The 24,909-nt window shown below is 40.6% G+C and overlaps 1 protein-coding gene across 19 annotated transcripts in view; it reads left to right on the top strand.

The window, feature by feature from the left end:
* The first annotated feature begins 849 nt into the window (after nucleotides 1-849).
* The window catches only part of cacna1da (calcium channel, voltage-dependent, L type, alpha 1D subunit, a), a 79,554-nt gene continuing 55,494 nt past the window's right edge, over nucleotides 850-24,909 (top strand). For 11 of the 19 annotated variants that reach the window (XM_077530160.1, XM_077530155.1, XM_077530158.1 and 8 more), the window contains exons 1-6: nucleotides 851-1,120; nucleotides 2,988-3,456; nucleotides 4,602-4,707; nucleotides 20,239-20,378; nucleotides 22,879-23,051; nucleotides 23,799-23,951. In XM_077530160.1, the coding sequence (XP_077386286.1) occupies nucleotides 3,134-3,456; nucleotides 4,602-4,707; nucleotides 20,239-20,378; nucleotides 22,879-23,051; nucleotides 23,799-23,951 (895 nt within the window). In that variant the 5' untranslated portion in view covers nucleotides 851-1,120; nucleotides 2,988-3,133. Of the gene's footprint in view, nucleotides 1,121-2,987; nucleotides 3,457-4,601; nucleotides 4,708-20,238; nucleotides 20,379-22,878; nucleotides 23,052-23,798; nucleotides 23,952-24,909 lie in introns of all 19 variants that reach the window. The other 8 variants (XM_077530147.1, XM_077530145.1, XM_077530150.1 and 5 more) reach the window with 1 other exon arrangement.

The following is a 24,909-nucleotide window of genomic DNA, read 5'->3' as shown; positions in this document are numbered from 1 at the left end:
TCTACCTGTGGAAGGTATAAACAGCAGTCGGTCTGGCACTACCTGCAAGCACCACCAGACGATATCTACGTTCGTGAAGTTCTTCTCCTTCCGATATCAGTAACAGAAAGATGGTGGTGAAACATGTCAGCCTCCAGTAAGGTGTGACGTGACCTATTAAATATAATTGGCGATTACTAGACCTAGGATTCTGTTTTTTAAGTACATTATTATGATAGAACATAGATTTTTGCATATTTTTTAAATTAATAAGTTAAAAAATATTAGTTCACCAGATTGCACTAGATTCTACACACTGTCTCTTTAAATATATTTAATTAAACACACGTTTAAAATAAAACATAATTCAAACCCACAATACTATTTTGTCTTTGAATCTATTTTGAAAATAGATCAAGAACAAGAGCAAATGATAACAAAAATATTTTACAAACAGTATAACTATGTACCGATGCCGCTTTATGTGCAATAAACAAATCTTGTAATTTCCAAACTAACAAACTTATCTCACAATATGCATCATAATCATGCTCAAAGATGTACAATATAAAATTGACTTGTGTCACATTGCAAATGAAATAATAGTGCTGCCATCTAGTGGTCGACAGTGGAATTGCATCAAATATAAAGGAGAGCCTAAAATAAGGTTATTGTATTAACTTTTGTTTTAATTTATTTTATTTTTTCGCTCGAAATAGCGGAATTCGAACCTGTAACATGTAAACCGCCAGTTTTCACTGCACTGAAGTTTCCCTGGCATGTAGGGATCGGTGAATTAAGCGACTTGGCCCAGTGTCAGGTTTTACGGCTGTTTTAGCTGTTGTGGGACAAATGAAAGGGGGAGGAGGAGGTGTTTGCAGCGAGCGCCTGTGACGAGCACAAGCAGCCAGTGGACGTGGATGCTCTGTTCGATTGGCCGCATCTCTCCACTAGCACCATGGGAGAGCTTCATTAGTGCTCAGCCTCTACGGATCTCTCTCACGTCCTGCTTCTTACCACTGGAGCCGACGAATTTCAAAGCGTCGTTTGAGAGGACACAGCCAGCCCTCCCGAGCGTTGGAGCAGCGATACCAAGCGGCTAAGTCTCCCGTTTAACCAAACAAATAAAATAAAAATAAAGGTCCGGTGAGCTCTCTTCTGGTCACAATGTAGCTTCTTTAGCATAGCATCGTTTTCCGATTTCATATGCGTGCAGGGAACGTGTGTACTTGTGTGTCTATTTTTATTGTTACCACGGCAAAGAGGACAGCTCTTATTGATAGCCAATTTCCTCTCGACGAATTTGTGTGGACGTGGATGAGCTTCGCCACCATGTCATCAACAATGAATCTGTTTTAGTGGCCAGGCGATACCTTTGCTCTTTATCCACACATGCACACACACACTCAGGTTGTCTGTGGTCATGTGGAGTCCACATTATCATCTCGAGCGCGCGTGTTTATGCGAGACATATTAATAGAGGTTCGGTTTTTTTTGTTGTTCCCCCCCCCCAAGATTTGTCCTACCTTGTCATGCTCCAAGGATAAACGAGAGGCTGTGCTTTATCTAACAATGATTGTGAACGTGCATAACCGATGCTGTCGGGATACAGGATTGTTTTATGTTAGATCTTCCATTTTTTTATGTTTATTCCATGAACATGCAGCACACAGGCTGATGATGTGATGCTCATTGTGAGTTGTGTAATTTGACATGACAATATGGATCCCATGTGATTGCTCCACTGTCTTATGTAGATTGAGCAAGGAGCACATGCACATTGCTGCAATGTGACCTTTTTCTCTTCCTTGCTCCGCTCTGGGGCCTGCTTGCATTTCAAGGACTTGGTAACACAAGACGAGACCAATAGATGCGTAAACTGGCTTATTTCCATGTTTGGATTGAACCACACAATGTCATTTGCTTCTGTTTAAAGATCTGTTTTTCGTATTTTCATGTGATTTCTTAATTTGAATTGTTCTCAAACTGGACCGGCGGGGGTCAGTGAGGCGTAACTTGGGGCTACTCCCTACAATTTGCATTCAGTTATTATGTTGTACCATAAAAAATTGCATACCTACTGTACATATGGGGACTGGCATGACAGTAATTGATATATAAAATGAAATCTTTTTTCTTTTTTTCTTTTTTTGTCCCTATGTACATGTTTGAAGAAATACATATTTTTGTTTTTCAGGTACTTTAGCTACCAACACTGACAGCAAAAATGATTTGCATTGTGCAAAGAAAAAAAAAAAAAAAAAAAAGCTTTCCTCTGGTTTCTTTTGACATGCGTCTGGCATAGCTGACAGTTTGGTGGCTGAAAGTTTATGTCTGCTGGAACTATGTCTAAGTATTGGCGCAGGTAGTGTAATGTGTTTTTGTTGAATTCGATCCAGGTGCAGGCAAACAGATTCTGAGCTCCGTGGACATGTGTGGTGGATGTTATCGTATTTTATTCAGAAATATGACCACAGTATACATCTAACCCTCTGAATCCTTGCAATTGCAATTGATTGAAACACATTATTATTATGCTGCCTTAATGTGGTGTCATAATTATGGTAAATGCCACCTGTCGAGTAGAAAACTGCACGTGAACGCTCCTTCATGTCGTATTTTCTACTGGAGAACTGGGAATTAATTTTGATACCCGAGTTTCCGAGTTAAGAGAACTATTAATTTCAACATGGCGGAGAGCGCCGAAGGATTTGTGAATGGCAAGAAATATTAACACATAAGGGCGTTTTCGTCCGCTAGCAGGTTGTTTTAGAATCTACACAAAAAACTCATTATTTGCCGGAATTGTTTGGTTTTACGAGCAAAGAGTACATCAGCTGCTATGTGTGGTTTTTAGCTACAACAACAAAAGCACATGAACAGAACTCTGTTGTAATTAGTGTGGAGTGGAAAGTCCATTTTTCCCATAGCACGTGAAGGCAGGGTTAGCATCCTTATTATTTATTATTAAAATAATCAATGCTAATGAGTCCCGCTTTCTTTTTCAGAGGCAAACTATGCCAGCAGCACCAGAGTCACTCCCCCTGGTGACTTGCCAGCTCATTGGTCAGACTATTCTGCTCCCAACTAGCGTCCCTGTCCATACTGGCAGATCCATGCTGCTGGATGCCCCTCAAGGAGCCACACCCGCACCATGAGCGCCAACGGGCCTACCCTAGACCCAGCCCCAACAGACCCAGAAGCTCCTCCAACATCGACGCCTGACCCGCCGGCCCCAGCTCCGGCACCTGCTCCGACCCCAGCCCCCGCACCCGCGGCGCCGGCCGCTCCGCCCGCCCCACCTGCCCCGTCAACCTCGACCATCCCGGTAGGTGCGTTGGCACAGAAGAAGCGGCAGCAGTATGCCAAGAGCAAGAAACAGGGCAGTAACGCCAACAGCAGGCCGCCGAGGGCCCTGTTCTGCCTCAACCTCAACAATCCCATACGTAGGGCCTGCATCAGCCTGGTGGAGTGGAAGTATCCTTTACTGGCTGCCTAAATATTGCACTGGGTGCATGTTTGACCGTTAAAATATACACTCGCCGGGCACAATATTAGGTGCAATTGTACAGTTAGCACTTTGCTTAGTTTTGAGGCATATCTATATTGTGGCCAGAATGACCACAATATAAACATCTAAGAGAATCTTTAAAGAGAAATTCAACCCCGAAATGTTCCTTACAGTAATATGTTCTAAGCAGCCCCGCTCGTCTAAACACAGCATTCTGATTAATTTGTGGAATATGGATTAAGCTGCGAAATTCACCTGTTTTTATCCATCTCAGGGGGCGGCCATTTTGCCACTTGCTGTCGACTGAAGATGACATCACAGTTGCTCAGGGCTCATGTAACGACCAATCACAGCTCAGTTTAGGAAAACAGGTGAGCTGTAATTAGTCGTTACTTGACACCTGAGCAACCGTGATGTCATTTTCAGTCGACAGCAAGTGGCAAAATGGCCGCCCTCTGAACATAAGGCGGGTCAATTCACTTCCTGTTTTTAAATCACTGGTAAAAACTAATTTATTCTCACTGGCGTTTAATTTTGCTTGAGAGTTGATTTTGTTACTGTTTTTATGTTTCGTTTGCAGTGCCTTTTTACCGTTTTAATATTTTTTTTGTTTTATTATTTTTGTTGTTGCCTATTTTGTGCCTTTTTCGTCGATTTTTGTACGACACTTTGGTCGACTGTTGTTTTTAATATGCTTCATAAATAAACTTAATATCAATCAGAATGCTGTGTTTAGATGAGGCTAGCGTCACATGCAACATATATTGTAAACAAATTGTTTGTGTTGACTTAATTTCCTTTTAATATAAACATCCTGATGCCACTGTTAAAATGGTGAAGATGCAGATAAACTTGAAGCAAAGTTACTCAAAATAGCTTAGATATAAAAAAAAAAACATGCAATAGTCTAATAAAACAAGATAAATCAACAATTCCAACAAGCAAAAAGAATGTGAGTTTTCTGTGTTCGATCTTTGCACATTTGTCTGACCTGGGCAGATATAAACGAAAAAAAACCAATTTAAAGTTAAAAATAGCTTGGGCAGATATGCTATTTGGCTAATGACGTGTTCTGTTTTTTTCAAGATTATTCCTTAACTTCCTTTCCCAGGCCATTTGATATCTTTATACTAATTGCTATATTTGCCAACTGCATGGCCTTAGCTGTCTATGTCCCTTTTCCCGAAGACGATTCCAACTCCACAAACCATGACCTGGTGAGTAGTCTGTACTTATTAATATATTTCAATAACGCTGTTGCCTGTATATTCACTCAGAAAAAGGACTAAGGAATATATTCTTCATTCAGGAGAGTGTTTCTCATCTAATTCCTGTTGTCATTTTCTGTGTTATTGTACACTTTGTGATGCGGGAGTTTGGAGTGCTTGAAGCGTGAGGAAGAGAACAGTCACCCAGCCTGGTTTAGCTTGCAGCGGCTTACTCAGCTTCACTGATGGCACTTTGTCACACTACGCTCACCTTTGGAGAAGTGCGGGCAGGCTCTTCACACACACGTACCCACGCATACAAGTGTTTTGTCTCACACGGGGTGGTCAACCTACCTGCCGGGTGACTCACACTTTGGCAGCATGCTGATGCCACTTCTAATAGCGTAACAGCCTTGAAACAAACATGCACGGGGTAGAAGACGGCAACAAAGCATTCTTCACACTTTTGCTTCATATTGTGATGTAATGCAATTTCTTCCATTTTGGTTTTCTTACTGTGGAAGTTCCGTTGTTGCACCATGTCTGAGTGGTAGTGTGGTTAACTGAGCATGAGTGCACCCTCCGAACGGCAGACCGACACTCGTAATGCGCTCCTTTACAACGGCGCAATTTAGTTGTAGTGTTCGGTGATGCTTAACAAGCTTATACGATGTCTGCAGACATTTGGAATGTTCTTGAAAGGTTTAAACGAGAGCAGGGGCATCTTAGATGAAGGTTACCTGCTAGCTGTTAAGACCAGAGGGAGGGTCCCTGTGTCTGTTATGTTGTCGAACCTGCTGTGAAAAGATCGACAACGGCTTTGTTGTGCTTAGGACAAGCAAGGTGTGTTGCTTCCAAAATTTTGACCTCCCACTGGTTGACCTCAGAACGTTTGTTTACACGGGAGTGTTGCATCAGGGGAAAGTGGGCCATCAAGGATATTACCTGATGCATACAGTGTGATGTACAATATGTTGCCAGGTTGTAATTTTGCAGGAGATGGATGGTGCTGGCACCCTCATTGTACATGACAGCGGAGCAATGTCAAATGTGATCGAAGCGTTGACTTTTCCTGAGAAATGTAGAACAGAAATTGTTGACAGACTACATACATACATGCACTTGCCTGAGAGGACAAATTCCATTTTATTTTATTGATATATTGATTATGGATGGGCATGGATTTGACCAAATTTCCTTGACTAACGATGGGAAAACAGGCTTTCCCCCATCGTTTTATTAGCCTGGCGGCCCACCAGTCTTTCCTTGACCTCCACCAGGAACTAGAAATGAGAAATTAGAAGAATTGAAAATTGACATTAACTTCATGCAATTTTAAAGACAAATACTCCATTGGGATGTCCATCTATCCATCCATTTTCTTATCCGCTTGCTCCTCAAAAGGGTCACAGGGGTGCTGGAGCCTATCCCAGCTGGCTTCGGGCAGCAGGCTGGGTACACCCTGAACTGGTTGCCAGCCAATCACAGGGCACACAGAGACGAACAACCATCCACACACACAAGCACACCTAGGGACAATTTAGAGCGCCCAATTAACCTGCCATGCATGTTTTTGGAATGTGGGAGGAGACCGGAGCACCCGGAGAAGACCCACGCAGGCACGGGGAGAATATGCAAACTCCACCCAGGAAGGCCGGAGCCTGGATTCAAACCCGAGTCCTCAGAACTGGGAGGCGGACGAAGCCTGGACTCGAACTTGCGTCCTAAGTACTGGGAGGCGGACGTGCTAACCACTCTATCACCGTGCCGCCCTCCATTGGGATGTATAAATTCTTATTTAAACTTATCTGCCATTGTATCCAAAGTATTGTACTGGATTAACTCTGAATGTCCCTAATCACTTCAACATGATTACTAGATCCGTATTTCCCAGCCATTACTTGAGCCAAGGCACCCTGATTTAGCATAAGAAAAATTTCACAGCACCCCACCAAGCAGAAAATGATGAAAATAATGATGCTCTCCTCTCAATTTACTCACAAATTGATTTACCAGTATGAAGTCTGGGCCTAAACACGAAGCTGAGTAAGCTATGATGTATTCTGTTTTATTTGGGCCAACAGTTGCATAGGCAAATTTATTATACCTTCTGCTGTCTAATATAACCACATTTAATTGTTCACATCACTGGCATAGATGGATGTCCAAAGATATATTTGTAATTTATGAATACATTTCAAATGAAGTGAAATTGAAAAATTTCTCATGGCACCCATGGTGATCCGTTCCACGGCTCCCTGGTTGGGAATCAATGTTTTCACACAATGTACCACATTTCTATAGAAAAACGTAATTTGATTCCACCAACCGATATTTCCCCATACAGTATTATTACTTGATATTACTATGAAGTGAACAGTTTAGAAGATTGTCAGCTTTCCATGTGGCGAATGTAAATACACAACATCTTGTGAACATCTTATTAGCTGATAGGCCTGAATGTCAGCTGACACCAATGTCATACTGATAAACATGCACCCGAAGACAAGAGCACCACGCGGGAGAATGAGATAAGATACTTTGAGCAAACGCCATCTTAGCCCTCAGTGACAGATGCTACTTGAAAACACAAAATCATATTATAACCCTTTGCATTTTAACCCATTTCATTCCGGGCATGATGCTAATATGTGAATGTAGTGTTTGTATGTATTGACGCTCGCGTTTAAATCATTTGCAAATTCTGCAATCATTTCGATGCTGTCTATTTTGAGTGGCATTAAACTTGGCAAAGCTTGATTGTACAGCACATAATTGATACAGCATTAGTTGATGGGTGGTTTGACAGTGATAATTATTTCATTGTTTCTCCTGTGCAAATGTAGACAGAGTTAATATAAGTTTTGCTTTCCTTTGCAAATCCTTGCCACTTGCAATTTCGTTCTGCGGCTCTGCTGCTGTTGTTCGATTGCGTCTTTTTAAACACACTTGTAAAGTAGTAAGTTGCCCATTTCAGCAGCATTACAGTGCTTGCTAGCCTTGCTTGCACAGGACTTTATTTTAATTCTGCAGTGTCAACAACTGATCCGCATAATAAACGAGGGATAATGCAGCAGAGGCTGAACAGAGAGAGCAGGTGCGGCGGCGGCGCCGAGGTTAGATGTTCTGCTCTGCAGCCTCGCAGGTGGACTGAGGCATGCTATGAAACCTGGAGGGAGCAGGTGGGAGGCCTGATGAGCAAGGCAAGGATCACATTACATGACAGGCTGAGTCAAAATTTGGTGTGCTGTAACTTTTCATTATTGTAGACTTGTGGACGTGTTAATCATAATTAAGCATTCAAGGATGCTTGTTGTCTTTTACCTGTGGCATGAAAACTTCAGTGTGGTAATTACATTACTGTACCGTATTCACTTTTAAAGATAACTGCTAAAAACGCGCAAAGACTAAAAAACTATGGATTATTCAAGATCACTTACTGTAAATCGATTTCACCCTTTCAGTTTTCCTGATTTATTTGGGCCCCAGCAAAAATATCGCCCAGGAGTGACACATTTGGGCATCAAGCATGTGTCACCTCTCTCCCACTACATTATGGAAGAACTTCAACATCTTCATTCACATTAGTGATTATCCGACACAATTGTGAGGAGTCATTTGCTGTTACTTGGCCCATTTCTATCCCTCCAATGTGCTAGCTAGCTAGCTACGCCCACACCCGAAAATGCATCTTCAAACTTGAGCAGCGCCTTCATTCACAACTTCACATGAGTGGTTTTGCTGAAATTGTGAGTTATTTGTTGTTACTACTAGGCCCATTACTATTTCCCCGACATGTTAGCTAGCTATCTAGCTATTCCTACACCCGAAAATGCATCTTCAAACTTGAGCGCCTTCGTTCCCAACTTCAAATTAGTGGTTATGACAAAATTGTGAGTTATTTGTATTTACTAGGCCCATTACTATTTCTCCAACATGTTAGCTAGCTGGTTAGCACGTCCGCTTCCCAGTTCTGAGGTCTCCGGTTCGAGTCCAGGCTCGGACCTTCCTGGGTGGAGTTTGCATGTTCTCCCCGTGCCTGCGTGGGTCTTCTCCGGGTACTCCGGTCTCCTCCCACATTCCAAAGACATGCATGGCAGGTTAATTGGGCGCTCCGAATTGTCCCTAGGTGTGCGTGTGAGTGTGGATGGTTGTTCGTCTCTGTGTGCCCTGCGATTGGTTGGCAGCCAGTCCAGGGTGTCCCCCGCCTACTGCCCAGAGCCAGCTGAGATAGGCGCCAGCAGCCCCCGCGACCCTTGTGAGGAATAAGCGGTCAAGAAAATGGATGGATGGATGGATGTTAGCTAGCTAGCTAGCTAGCTATGCCTATAGCCTACACCTGAAAATGAATCTTTGCTGGATGTCACAAGTTACAGAACAGTTGGGTATTGTTTTTTAAATACTTAAACAAGAAGCTGATGTAGCAGACGAGCCTGCAACCCATTCGGCACCCAAGAAGACTGTAAGCACGTGAGTGTTTTTTTATTTTTTTTATTTTTATTTTTTTTAGTAGTCAAAGCCAGACAGAACATGAAGCCTGACGGTCTGCCCAAAACGGTGGCCTGTTTCTCGAATGGAAAAAAAAAAAAAGGAAAAACGTAAGAAAGGATGTGTGTGTGTGTGTGTGTGGGGGGGGGGGGGGGGGTGGTTAGCCCAAAACTAGCTCCTAGGGAGGAGCACAGTATGGACAGGAAAAAACAAACAAAATGCCATGTGAATACAGACACAAAAAAAACTGACAGCCACATCCCAGACATAAGAGTGTGTACACTTTTTTAGTTTTTAAAGAATACATTTTTACTTCCCTTCTCAAAATGATTAAAAAAAAATATTGAGGTTCAGGTGATTGGTTGAACTAATGGTATGTGAAACATACTGTCCAGAATGTTTTTTCATCAGAGCATTATTTACATCTCAGGACTGTTTCATTTGTACGTTCACGCACTCTACTAATGTGGCGGTACCTCTGAGCTGCTGCTAAGTATCATTGCAAAGTCTGTCAGTCTTGTTAGCACGACCTGGTTAAATGTAGCAGCTCTTTATAAATAGACAGTAGCTTCCTCCTCTGGCAGAACACGGGGCAAAGGATGAAGGTCCCGCGACCACCAGTAGACACACGTGCGTAACACGACCTAAGGAATGGCGGACAAAAACGCATGCATGAGGACGACAGCATTCTTCATTCCTGTGTGCATTGTTGCTGCTAGGTTGTTTAGTTAGTTTAGCCCCACACAAGCCATCTTTCACGTGACTGTGTCCCCTTCATACTTACCTTCTCAAGGGGACAGAGAAATAGTCTTCACCTCGCCCGCCTTCGCTGTAAGGTCATATCTGACTTATCTATCTGAGACTCAACACCGCGGGCACTTCCTGACGAAGGTAGCTGAGCCAAACAATGACCTTTTCATGCCGAATGTGATTCATGCGTCTCATCCTTTGTAAGGCATGCGGCATGCGGCCAGCTCATTGCATCTGGTTTCATGTAGTCTTTGCCCGTATCACTGTTATTGCATAACTGGGGAGCTGCAGAGCTATTTATTTGACTGGGGACAAAAAGGACGAAAGCATAGAGAGAAGCCAGATGTCCTCATTCGAGCCGGCGACACCAGTACAGCACTTCTCAGTTTGGTTCACATTCTAGTCTCCCCAAGTCATTATTGCATTTTTATGTGATCAACGTTCAAATTAATGGCTCAGCCTTCAAGCTAAGTAGTAACAAATTAGTGCCGTGGCCACAGATCATTAGGACCTAAATAAAAATGTCACTTTTTATTTATGTATTTATTTATTTATTTTAAATAACATCCTTGACGATATAAATTGCATTTCCAAAGATCGAGTCCAGGCCTTCCTGGGTGGAGTTTGCATGTTCTCCCCGTGCCTGCATGGGTCTTCTCCGGGTACTCCGTATCTTTCCACATTCCAAAGACATGCACGGAAGGTTAATCGGGCGCTCCGAATTGTCCCTAGGTCTCCTTGTGCATGGATGGTTGTTCGTCTCTGTGTGCCCTGCGATTGGCTGGCAAAAAAACCCCTCTTTTTAAAAAATTCAGATAAACAGAATTTGCCATGAAAAACAGGGAGAAATTGGGGGGAAAATCAAAACTAAATAGTTGTTAAAAATCTGCAAATATGCAAAGCCGCGGGTGCCGAACCACAAGTAAGGGTTCCACTGTACTCCATTCACATAATCATCCACATTGTTTTGTCATTCCTAGCAACAGTATAACTAAAATACTGTACAGTGGTACCTTGACTTCTGAGTTGAATTTGTTCTGTGACCACACTCATAACTCAAAACACTCAGAGCATCCTTTACCATTGAAATGCATGGAAATTCAAACAGCAAACATTTTTCTTCATAACAAAAATAGCTCGCTACTCTCTTCTTCTGGTATTTTCATCAAATCAAGGTGTGTTGCCGACATATATGCACTACACTGCCCCCTAGAGGCCAAGGCGTGCACAATTGAAGCAGCACTTAAACTGTATTATACCTCCCGGGCAAGTGGAATTGGATTATTAGATTATTAGAGCAGTTTCCCAGTATGTTTGTTTTATTAATAACCTGCTGTGCAACAATGTTCAGTGAGGTTTGTTTATGTTTATTTACAGGTACAAATGGCTTTAGCTATCCAAAGGGGCAAGAAAACAAATCAGTCATACATTTGCACCAAGTTTTACGTATATATTTTATTATATAAAAGTAGAGCCAAAATGAATTGTCTGTGCTTTATCTTGATAACATTACACGTACTATGGGTCTCTTGCTGTGAGGGGAGCCGATGACATGTGTTTCCACATGAGAGGTGTTGTGTTGGCGAGGCGTCGTGTTACACAAACGTGCGTGCGTGCGTCTGTGCGCTGACGAATGGAGGGGTTGGCTGGCTAATGGTTGGTGCGAGCAGCGACGTCTGCAGACTCCCATAGCGATGATGCTTCAGCTATGTGTTTAGTCACTTAACGTAGCTGCTCATTTGTGGCTCACACTAAGCACTGTCCCCGCTAGTTATCTTGAATGTGTGCAGCTTCTCTCTTCGCGTATACGCGTGTGTGTTTGTGTGCGTGTGGAGAGAAGAGGAAGAGGAAAAAGCGGGTGCAGAGAGAGTTGAAGCTGTACAGCTTTTGTGTGGATGCTGAGTGTCAGTACAGCCATGCTAATGTGCGCTCAGACTACGTCAAACAGGCCCTCTTAAAAGGGAATGACAGTGTTTTTAAAGAATTCGCTCACTTTAGCTGAGCAGACACAGAAAAAAAAAGAATATTTCAGCGTGTTTAATTATTTAAATTCATATCCTTGGCTGTGAAGTCGAATGTCTGTCTTGCAACTGGAATATTAAAGGATCAACTCCTGGTAACCCCTGTAATATTTTTCAAAGAACAATTATTTCCAGTGGAATTAGTTGAAATAGAAATGTTCCATTCCTGGATTGTCTTTATTAACGGTACAGCAATTCTAGTGTTATTAACTGAAATATTTAAAGAATAGATGACTAAGGATTTTTTATTTTTTTTTGTAGTCAACTATAATGTAATGGAAGTCGATAAATTATTATAATTAAATAAAGCATCCCATGGTTAAAATTTTCAAAATTAAGCATTTTTTTCCTGTTTGTTTCTAGCTCACGTTCAAAGAATTTTCACACCTTTATTGTATTTCTTGCTATTTCTGTCTTTTGAGATACTTTTTTTTTTTTAACAATAGATAAAAACATGGAAAGAGAAGTTTATCTTTTTGGTCTGCTCTCAGGCCGCACAATGAACTAGTAGTTAATATCTGCGTCACAGTTCTTAGTTCCGTGGTTCAAATCTTGGCATCAGGCTTCCTGTGTCGAGTTTGCATGTTCTCCTCATGCTTTCGTGAGGTTTCACCGGGTACTCTGCCTTCCTCCCCAATTTAAAAAAAATAAATGTATATCTTGGTGTCATTGAAGACTCTAAATTGGTGTGAATGTGAGTGTCAGTGCCAATTTTGTTGATGTGCTCTGTGATTGACTGACAACCACTCCATGATGTACCCCGTCCCCAATTCTCATGCAGAGTCGGTCTCCTCCAAGCTTTTTCTACCCTAATGAGGACAAGCAGGACAGAAAATGGATGGAACTAGTCTCATTTTTCTCAGAATGCAAATGGTAGAGTGAATCATCTTTGATCTCATCTTATCGTATCATCCATGAAGCAGGAAGTAGCATGCTAACTAACTTTTTTTTTTTTTTATCTTTTTGGGTCATTTTTCTATTTAAGGCAGGATAGAGTAAATCCCCCAGACTGACTAAAATTGTCAAAATCATTATTACTGATATAGTGTTGGATTTCAGTCAGTGTGAATTTCCACCAAAAGTTATGTTGACTCACTCGTCGGCTACAACTCAACAAATTCAAACCAATGTTTGGATTTGCACTGTACACCCTCCCAATGAGGAATATCTTCTCACCAGTGTGGGCATCGTCACCCACTTAAAATAACAAAACATGAGAGCGAGACAAACATCCTTGGAAGTATCGGTGAGTGAGTGCACAATCTTGCTATTTCGGTGTCTTTGCCAGCCTTTGTTATGAGGACATTGCTTAGGTTATAACATGTCACTGAAGCATATGAAAATCATTTCATGTTTGTTTCCTTGTATTTGGAAAAGGTTCACTTGATAGTGTGGGTACACTGGAGTTGACCTGCTCTTGAAACCATCTTTGGCAGACTCCTGCCCACCCCCACAGCTCTCACTTCAACTCACACACATACTCACAAACGTGCTCTTATACACCCCACACAAGGAAGGACCCATATAGACTGTATGTTTACAAGCATATGGGGCCCGATATATACACATTATGTGGAAATGAAAACGTGTTGGACTTTTAAGTATTTTTCTTGCACCTGGCGATTTCATTTATTTCATTTAAGGAACATTATATCATTTTGTGACTCATTTTAATTACAGTGGTACCTCAATTAATGAGTCACCTGGCTTGCAAGTCAAAAATAGAGAACCTCAAAAGCAGCAGTTTGGCAGATTGTGAATAATTATTCAAAAGAGCTTTCTTCAACATGTTAATTACAACTCCCAGTTGAAGTTTGCTTAAAAACTAAACAGAAACAGAGAAATACACGTGTATTGAATCGAACCACATTAATTTTGTCTTACAAAAGTAAAGCGGGGAACTCAACCCAAAAATGTTCTTTACAATATGTTCTATGCAGCCCCACTGGTCTAAACACAGTACACTATTCTGATTAATAATGCATTTGTGGAATATGAGTTAAGTGGCAAAATCCACCCATTTTTATCCATCACAGGGGGAGGCCATTTTGCCACTTACTGTCAACTGAAAATAACACCACAGTTTCCCAGGGCTCAGGTAACGACCAATCACAGCTTGCAAACATCACATGATCAAACTCAGAAAAGTGCACCTACTATATTTACACCATGTTACTGCCTAACTTCACCCCTCGCCGCCATGGCTGGGCGGCACTGACTGATCCCTACAGGCAGCAGTGGGGGAGATAGAGAGATTATGGAGTAGTAGATTGTTATTGGGAACTCTACAGAATCCATTTCTCCTCTCAGTGTGTAACATCAGATTCAAAATGACATCATGACTTGATATCTGTTTCCCTTCCCAGTCATGTTCTGTGTTTTTGAGTTGTTGTCCTTATGTCATCCCCTAGTCTTAGTCTAAGCATTGTTTTGACCACCTGTGTTTCCTCCCCTTCCTCATGTATCGACCAATCAGCTGCCCCTGCCACTTGTGTCTTGCCCAGCTGTGTCTAATCATTGTCAATTAGTGTGTGTATTTAGTGCCCTGTCTCCCGCTGTCCTGTGTCGGTTCGTTTGTTATTTTCCCACTGTCATGCTGCCGAATTTTTGCCTTGCTGTTGTCGTCACGCCTCGTTTTGCCCCTTCAGGTTTTTGTTAGTTGTTAAAGTTTTTTGTTAGTATCTGGACTTTGCTGTTTTGGTTTCAGTTGCCAAGTACCTTGTTTGCCCTTTGTTTTGTTTGATTAAAGTACACTTTTTTTTTGAGAACCTCAATCTCCCTGCTGCCTTCATTTTTTCAGACCGTTACCATTATGAGTATTCACTCTTTGAGTACTCACCGTCACCAATTACTGATCACCAGTACTACTAGTACTTTGGATATCGTAACTCTCATAAAATAATTACCTAAGTCTTTTTTTTTTTTTTTGCTAAAAATGTATTATTTTTTTGTCTAAATCATCTCCTCCTGATGCAAATGGTTCAATTTTGTTTGTGTTTCCTGAAAAAAGGATTTCAGTGATTATTTCAAGAAGGCGTTGATATATAAAATTTCACTTAACTCAATGACCTAAATTGTGAACAAAAATCTTTATAATTTTAACAGATGATGATTCGTCTATGCACCCTCTGGTGGCTAGTTTTTTTAGTGCAGTTTCATTTTCACTAGGGATGTTTTGGCCCTTCTATGTTTAAAATTGTCAGGTGAAGGGGAACGTATTATTTTTGTGAACAGTTAATATGTGGAGAAACTCAATGTGTGCTTGCATTAGGTGAGTAAGTGCCTCAATATTAAGTGTTATTAGAGATTGGAGGCTGTTAATATGTATTGCTGTTGTGTACAAAAGCACAATATTGTGCTTTTTTTTAGTATGAGCTCTTTTTTTTTTTCAATATTGTTACCTTTTTAAAATGTCGCCAACTTTCCCACAATGTCGTGATAATTATTGTATCGTGAGCTTCATATCGTGATATCGTATTGTGATATTTGGATATCGTTCCATCCCTAATATCAATACCTGGTATAGGTACTTGCCCGGCCCTAATACATACCCCAGACCTAAATTGTGTGTCCATTTCCAGTTCCCAGTCTTTGTTATCGCAGGTACCCTGACGGTGTGTCATCAGATCACACTCACGCACATACTTTTGTCTGAATTGTCAGCCACTGTTAGTGTTCCCAAAGTGGCGATCACCATTTTATTTGACAGCACCTCCATTGTGTCTCCCCGGGCCCTGCGGACCCGACCGTCTGCGTGGTTAATAGATTTGCATTAGTGCTGTCCGTCCGCCTGGCTCAACCATATGTGTAGTTATGTAGCAGAATGCATAGTTCAGCCATTTAGCATCCTTTGTCATATGGTCAGCTGCGCTGTGTGAAATGTGTGAGTTTTGCCTGCGGACACGACGGCCCACCGTGCCTATTCAGCAGCATTAGAGCAGGAATGTATGTATCTGTAGAGCAACATACTATTTTTCCTAAAGCAAATGAGGTGAACCTTACAAATACCTGATCATGTTAAAAAGCCTAACAGAATATCAGTGCGTCTTTCTAGAGCGCAAATAAACTAAGATGACTCAGAGATATTTATGGTCATCCCCAAAGGCCTCTTTCCTCTCTCTCTCTTTTTTTCCTGTTATTTCCTTGCTGTCTCTCCACCACTTACTGTTTCTCGTTGCAGATCCCTGATGAACAAATTTACTGCTCATTAACTGAGAAGGGATGGCTATCACATGCTATTATTTTTAACACATTTCTATTTACAAACTCTCGCTACTGTTTTACAATTGAGATTTACGCAGGCCTGTCAACAGTGTCAATTAAAACGGAATGTTATCTTTGTAACAACAGGATTGTTATTATAAATCTTTAATTGGCACTGATTTGTTTGTGCAAATGGTCTTAATATTGTGCCTGGTTTTTATGAGTATGTTGTTGTGGTCAGTCAATCAGCCAGATCTTGCTAACCCTCAAATTACCTTCTTTTCTCAATATAAACTCACCAAAATTTTGTGATAGATGTTTGGGATAATTTGCATGTTTGTTTGTGCCTGTTGTGCAGAGGTGGCAAATCCAGATCCAGAAAATAAAAACCCAGCTATAGTTTGGCTATAGATCCATTGATGCTAGCTAGTTAGCTAGCTAGCACCTGGCAAGGTTTTTACTTGACAGTTTGGCTATAGCCATTGATGCTAGCTAGTTAGCTAGCTAAGACCTATAGCAGGGTTTTTACTTCCTGGATTCCAGAAAGTAAAAACCCTGCCACAGTTTGGCTTTAGCCATTGATGCTAGCTAGCTAGCATCGACCGGGCGGATGGAAAATGGCTAGCACACGCGCAGAATTTGTGACACAAAGAAGCACCGGCCTCTTTCAAATCGCCGATTAACTCATTCACTGCCAGTCATTATAGAAAATTTTTACATTTCCAATACTCACGTGATATTACATTCAATAATTATATATAAACCGAATCTACCAAATAACAGAATAGACTCCCTACTTTTTGTCCCGTCCCGTTCTTTTATAATTGACAGCAGAAAAATGTAGGTTTGCCAAAATACAGCCATTTCTCCCATGGACTCTGAAACTGTGTTTATTTCCTATAAAATGGGGCAATGATGTCATCTACCGGTGGTTGGGCATCAGTAAAGTTGTTTCCAAGTTTGATATTTACAGTGGAGCATGCTCAGATTCGCCCCCATTTAGCACCGCTCTAAAAAATACAATTGACAAGTATACTTGTCAAAGGCAGTGAATGAGTTAATTTCATTTTCACTGTCGATCATGAGGTAGTGAAAACTGTTGTCAGACAATTTACTGTTGAAATGTTGCTTGAAACATGTTGCATTCTCCATTTTTGTGGAATTGTTTTCAAATAATTTTGAGGGTTGTGACACCCACGTCGTCTTCAAGTGCTATGGCCATAACTACTGCTACCACCACCACCACATAAAGATAAATAAAGAAGAGTGTTTCTCAATATGCAAAGATGCAGAATAATTAAGTAGCAACATTTTTATTTATAACACCTCAATGATAATTCAGTTCCAGATGAAGATAGTGCGAATGGCTATTGTTTGCTCCACATTCTGCTCCGTGTCAAGGTGCAATTTGCCAACCATATCACACTTATGATCGGAATGATGTAAACAGTCCTTTAAAGATTGCCAGCTTACTACAAATTGCTCCTCTTTGGTTCCAAGTGTGAAGATGTGATTCTGCTGATTATTTTTTAGTGTGATATTTGCAACTAACAATTTTTTCAATAATGGATTAATATGTTCATTATGTTGTCGATTAATTGATAAATCGGTTTAAAAACAGGTTTATTTTCCATCTTTTAATTCAAAAACAGGGCATTATTTCACATTGACTGTGCGGAAAATGCACAAATGTAAATATATTATTATTCAATTACTTTTGGTCCACAACATGTCAGAAAATCAGCAAAAATGTTGATCATTGGTTTCCAAAGTAAACCAAATGTTGGCAAATGTAAAGATAATCCATCTGCTTTCATGGCTACAATAATCGGAGATTTACAGTTGAGAGTCTGAAATTCCAAGGTTTTGACATTTTAAATTAAACAATGTGTTTCTAATCAATTTTATAGATATTGATTATTGAAATTAAACAATGTGTTTCTAATCAATTTTATAGATATTATTTTGACAATCGATTGATTAATTGTTGCACTTGTATTAATGGCCAGGGGTCAAAACTGTTCCAAATTTAAATCTTCCAATAGTGCTGCGTTGCTACCAGTAGGAAGTGCTGCGTTGTCACTGCTGGATTTGTGGCCTCAACACAGCTCTTGTCATGGACACGAGAGCCTCAAGCTTTTCTCAACCTTTTGCTTCAGCAACAAAGAGGCCCGTGTCTCTTATTCTGGCCTAAGTGCTCCTTCTAATCTGCTGTAAACTGTTGGGAAAACGAGCCCCGCAGCACTCATCGCTCTCGCATTTTGTTGCGTCCACAGAGAACACATAACCGCAGATTCAAGAAGCCCTCAGGCGGAAAATGGTATTATGTCTTCTATATACGTTGTGTTCATGTGGTTTGTTTGCATTTTGTATTGGCTTCCCTTATGAGATATTAAAAGCTTAATATGTTTGATTGCCATAGCTTTGACGTTGTCTCTGGACCTGTAAGGGACATTTCCAGTCACTTAGCATCAGAATAGTGTTGAAGTGTATTGCGTGACAGATATTAATAATACCTGCCTGTGTGCAATATCATGCATAAAGCATGGAGGTAGCCGCTCTCTGGTTTCATGGCAGCTGGGAAGGGCCAAACAGCTGAGTCACCTGTGGCGTGTCCACATCAATAGCTAGTGGATGACCGATACCACTTTATTTTTTTTTATGAGTACATTCTTACATTTGAGCACTCATTGATACTGCAACAGTAAAAGTGAACAACATAATAAGCACATTCATACACGAGTTGCCGACGGTTACAAATCATGTCGTGCCACACAACACGTAGACGGACAGTTAACAGCAAGCCAATGTTTCACTTCCATTTGCTGACACCCACGTCACTCACGTGCCAGGCTCCGCCTTTTAAAGCTATACACACTCACACACTCAAATCACAGATACTTCAAGAGAATGTGATTTTGTATCCCGAGTTAGGCAAGCAAACATTCTTGTGGGCATGGCTGTGAAGTGTTTTTTTTTTTTTTTTTTTTTTTTTTTTTTTTTTTTAATTGATCAATTTGACAGTCGTGAGACAACATCCACGTTCATGAACCCAAACTTAACAGATCACTTAACCCTGGCGTGACCCCAAACATGAGTCAAGACCCAAAGATTACTCCTGCATGACCTGAGTCATGACAATATATTTGTATGAAAAACACAAAACACAAAACAGTCCAATGAAAAACAGTAAATGTGAATGTACACTGGTAACTGAACAGATCTTCTTGTACTGTGTGTCTACATATTCTTACTCCACAAGTACATAAAGTTAAATACACGCGGTTCATAAAGTCATTCAATATATATTCTAGAAGTTCACAAGTGTAATGAAATTTTACATACCTAGCTCATTTATTAATTCATTTATTTATTGTCTGTTTTGAACTGATGTAACCATCATCTAGTTTCAACTAGTTTTAGGCTATGTGATGTTATGTGATATCAAGACCTATGTGATGTCAATCTTTAATCCTTTAATTTGTCACAACCAATCAGATCGATTCACTGTCTGTAGTAGCGTTCTGAGAAGTGTTTGTGTTTGTCGGCTTATTACCACTGTTCCTGTGTGCAGCTCTCTTTGTTTCTCGCCTCTCAATATGAATAAGTAGTTTAGATCTTATTTGTGCCTACGCTTTGGGATCCAACCTCCAGCACATAACAGATATACTATATTTCTGACTTTAGTACTGCATTATCGAAGATTAATGATCAATGATCATGACGTTGGCCCCCATTGGAACGGGACTCTGTTGCAAACTGAGGACCCCCTTTACTCGAGATCAGTGGTGTCAAAGTCCGGTCCTCAGGGGCCTGCTTGTTTTAGAAGTTTCCCACGTTCAACACAGCTGATTCATATTGAAGCTCATCAGCAAGCTCTGCAGGACCCTGATAATTATCCTGATCATTGAATCAGGTGTGTTGGAGTAGAAAAACCTCAAAAACATGCAGGACTCAGGCCCTCGAGGACCGATTCTTGACACATGTGCTCTACGTTTTCAGCCATTGGGCCTATTTAAATGGTTCGCGCCCCAGCATGGTTGACATGTATTTTTCTGTGTTTCTTATGTGTGTGCAGGAGACAGTCGAGTATGCCTTCCTCATCATTTTCACAATTGAGACATTTCTGAAGATTATCGCTTACGGTTTGGTGATGCATCAAAATGCCTACGTGAGAAACGGTTGGAACATGCTAGATTTCGTCATCGTCGTCATTGGGTAAGTCGCCAACTTTTTTTTTTTTTTTTTTTAACCTGTAGCTTTCTTCAGAAACGGTAGTTCTTTTTGAGCGAGAGAGGCGTTTGTTGATTCAACAATGCCTCATGAGTTTGGTGTTAGGATTTGCACTTTGACTGTGGTAGTTGCACAGTGAGAGAGGCGGCTGGCTGTGCCAAAGTTAAAGATGCTTAAGCCTCTGCTCCGAGTGGCCCAGTGCTAATAGAGACCCTCATACGCCCACACTATATGACCCAGAAAAGACAGAGAGAATAAAGCAGAGCTTTACCACCACTGGAATGAGTCACCATCCCTCCGTACTCCATCTCTCCTCCAACACTCCCTCCCATCTCCGCTCTCACTTACTGTCTTTCACTTGCAATCTCCCATCATGCACTGCTTTGTCTTTATCAGCGACCACTTCCATTTTCGCTCAAATGTACAAAAGCTCAGACCGCCCTCCTTCCCAACCCCTTTGCACTTTGCTATCTTCATCCCGCAATCTTCTGTGCCCTCCATCTTCCTTCCCCTTCTCTTGTCTTGTGACAAGCTCTCCTCTAATATGCACAGTCCACTGGGTAGCTGGGTCACGTCTCTGTCTGTGCGCGCCACGCAAGGTTGATCTGGCGTGCACTCGCGAGCGAAGACGGGCACTCTGCAGCCAAGCGTTGCCACTCATCCCATGCGGTGACACGCAGGCAAATAAGCGGCCTGCGTTTGACGTCAACATTTCAAAACGTCAGTGTCTATCTCCCCAAATTGCACAAATATGTTTGAAAGGACGGATGGGTTAAAACAAATAAAGCTCTTGGTCTCAGTCCGACTGCTCGTGTTGCGGCGGTGCTCTCGAGCCAGGCTCAGCAGGCTTCTCCTGCGTTTGTCGAGATGAAAATCAATTATCTCCTCCACGACGGCTGATTTTCGACTGAGATGGATTACTCAACTCAAACAAGTCCAGTCGACAAATTGATTTTCATTGCTTTTCAAATAAATGCAGCTGATTTGCGTACCACAGTGGCAACTCTTAACAGAAAGCGTGCGGATTTGTGAAACTGCTGCGCAAAGTGTGGATTGTAGTTCATTTGCTTCCTACTAAGCAAATAGTGAGAATAACTGAGTATGTACAGTGCAGTGGAAAAGTGGCATGCACGGTCTGTCACAAAAGTTCAAAAACTGGTGTCCAATAGCTACAGGATGGTGGTCTGATGGTCTGGCCCATAATGAAGGGGGAAAAAAACTTTTAGTTTTACTGATGAAAAGGGCTAAATAATAAAGTATCCCTTTAAGGTATTTTAGATTATTTTGAGTTTTTTTTTTTTTTTTTTTTAATAAACAAACCCAACTTTTTCACACTGTACATAGTTTTAAGACCAACTTTGTATTGATTTTCACCTTTACACTAAATGCATAGTAGTGCAGGTTTTATGTTTGTATCCCACAATGTGCATCATCACATGAAATGTTCATCCTTAGTGCACTCTTGGATCTGACTTATGCTACCTTTTGGATTAAAAAACATACGTGGTTGACATACATGACAGGTGTAGGCTATATTACTTTATTTCTATAACTATTACTTTTCAATATGATTGGGCCTGAACATCATTTTGCTTATGTTTCATATAGGTGTGGACCAACTTTGGTCAAATCTATCAATCCTGTGAATGAGAGGGGATCGATCAATCCAGGGTGATCCCATGTGATGTAAATAAATGAATAGATTTTGAATGCTGATCTGAGTAGTTACTTTAATAAAGGTGGCAGTCTGTGAAGGATGCTTTGCTTGGGAGGGTGAGTAACAAAGCAGCCATCGAGCCAATGTGACTCACGTGAACAGGTGCAGTCAACACTTATAAGGGCATCTTTCAGCCCCATTCTCTACTTGTAGTTCATCACTTTGATGTATGCATATATGAGTTTGTCGAGTTTCTATGTGAGGACTGATGCTCTGATTTTGTCTTGTAGAAGTTGTGGAGACTCAAGAGTTCCATTTTAAGTCAGTCTTGAATATATTCCATAGTGCGAATGATTGGATCCCAGATTAGCTGTTTGTAGCTTTTATAAGATACAAAAGCAGTACTTTTGTTTCTATTTAACCCTAAAGGATGTAATATTTTGTATTAGAGTCCATTAATTAACATTAACAGGGAATTGTGGGCAACTCACCATATGTGAAGTTGTCCTTGTAAATGATAGTCCAAGTGTGTCCTGGTGATGTCAGTATTGTTTGTGGGTGGTTGTTTAAAAAAAAAAAAAAAAAGTGTCAACACTTTTGAGCATCCTTAGTGAGTGGCCTTAACAATAGTAAAATGAATTGTTTGAAATTGGCAAGCTAAATGTGCGAAGGGGGAAAAAATATTATTTCATTCAGTAGTAACATGTCGCTAAGCAAGCTATCTAAACATTTCTTAAAACGTACAGGCCAACCTACGAATAGCGAAAATCTGCATATAAAAATTACTGATTGAAATGCATTGATATTTCTATGTCTTCTTACTGGCAGCCTCTTCAGCGTCGTCTTGGAGATTCTGACCAAAGATGAGAAGGCAGACGGTGAAGGAGAAGAAAACCACCCGTCCATGCACGGGCACGGCGGTAAACCCGGCGGATTTGACGTGAAAGCCCTTCGAGCCTTCCGTGTGCTGCGTCCCCTGCGGCTGGTCTCAGGAGTACCCAGTAAGTAACGCGCCTCGTCGTTTGGATTTTCATCCTTTTGCCACATGGTCACAGCTCTTTGCCGTTAAACTGCAAAATGGCGAGTGATGGGTCCAGATGGTGTTAACATACTTTGTACCCTCAGGACTTCTTTTTTTTTTGCACATCATTAGAGTGCTCAGCTTCTCCGGGTACTCCGGTCTCCTCCCACATTCCAAAGACATGCATGGCAGGTTAATTGGGCGCTCGGAATTGTCCCTAGGTGTGCGTGTGAGTGTGGATGGTTGTTCGTCTCTGTGTGCCCTGCGATTGGTTGGCAACCAGTCCAGGGTGTCCCCCGCCTACTGCCCAGAGCCAGCTGAGATAGGCGCCAGCAGCCCCCGCGACCCTTGTGAGGAATAAGCGGTCAAGAAAATGGATGGGATGGATGGATAGAGTGCTCAGAGGAAAGAGCTGTTGGTGTATCGTGTTATTAAGGTTGCAATATTATTATTGAGAAAATCTGTACATCGAGCTGACGCAAACTACTCGTATAATCCCATTATTCAACATACAGTATTGGTAGATGAATACTTCCTTTGCCACCAGGGGGCAGTTTAATACAGTAATTAAGACACAAACAAAGAAGACTTTCACCGCTACTGTAAGTGAATCAGTAAACATTAGTCTTTTTTTTTTTTAATTATTATTATTTTGGTAGAGCATAATGAATATATGCCTGTGTCCATGTATGAGTCTTGTAAACGCAATTTGTCCCTCTTTGCTTAGGTTTACAAGTGGTGTTGAACTCCATCATTAAAGCCATGGTCCCTCTCCTTCATATTGCCCTCCTGGTCTTGTTTGTCATCATCATCTATGCTATTATTGGCCTGGAGCTTTTCATCGGTAAAATGCACGCAACCTGCTACCTTCCTGGCTCAGGTATGTAGCATGTAATTTGACGTACAGTACATACATAGATACTTCATTGAGTATATTAGCAAATAGGCGAATTTGTGCATCCCAAACCACACACGGTGGGCACCAAACCAATGTATGGTGTCTTTTTAATGGTTTCTCTGTATGTGGCTAACAGTATATGAAACAATGTGATTCTGATAAATAATCTGTGTGTTTAATAGCCAGACTCTGAAATGTAAATTTGATATGTAGGCTGTCGGAAAAAGAAATTCAATTACAATTTCAATCATTATTCTCCACAATTACAAAAATTAGCATATTCGTTAAAAAAAAAAAATATATATATATATATATATATATTACCCAGTAATACTAATTTTGGAGGTTTTTTTTTTTTTAAATTTATACATTTGCACCTTTTTTTTTTTTTTATTTAAAAATAACTAATTTAATACATTTTGTTTCATCCAAAAGTTATTTGCATAATTATAGTGTTCCAAATAATTTTATTTGTCTTAATGTTTTTTAATTCGTTTTTTATGTTTAAACATTTTCTTGTTTTGTGCAAAAAAATTGTCCAAGTTTTTGCCAACATAAATAAATACATATATATTATTATAAATATTTTGTTATAAATTCTGTTTGGTCCAAAAGGAACTTAGACAGTTAGAGTGTTTTTGTTGTTGTTGTTTTTTTTTGTTTTTTTTTATTGGTCATAATATTTTTAAATGCTTAAACATTTTCTTGTTTTGTAACAAAAAACAAATAATCATATGAATAATCGTGATTTGAATTATTGTCAAAATAATTGTGATTATCATTTTTTCCATAATCTAGCAGCCCTAACTGAATTTGATGAGCCATTTTTGCATATATACATGCAGTGATTTAAAGTATATGCACTACTAATCATGACAGTGTGATTCATTATTCATATTAGTCAGCAAATTCTGCTCACAAAAGTATGTCATAATAGCCT

Source organism: Festucalex cinctus, chromosome 8 (assembly GCF_051991245.1).
Source record: "Festucalex cinctus isolate MCC-2025b chromosome 8, RoL_Fcin_1.0, whole genome shotgun sequence".
Classification (NCBI taxonomy): Eukaryota; Metazoa; Chordata; class Actinopteri; order Syngnathiformes; family Syngnathidae; genus Festucalex; species Festucalex cinctus.
Note: the sequence above shows the minus strand (reverse complement) of the source record. Positions and strands in the feature narration are given on the sequence as shown.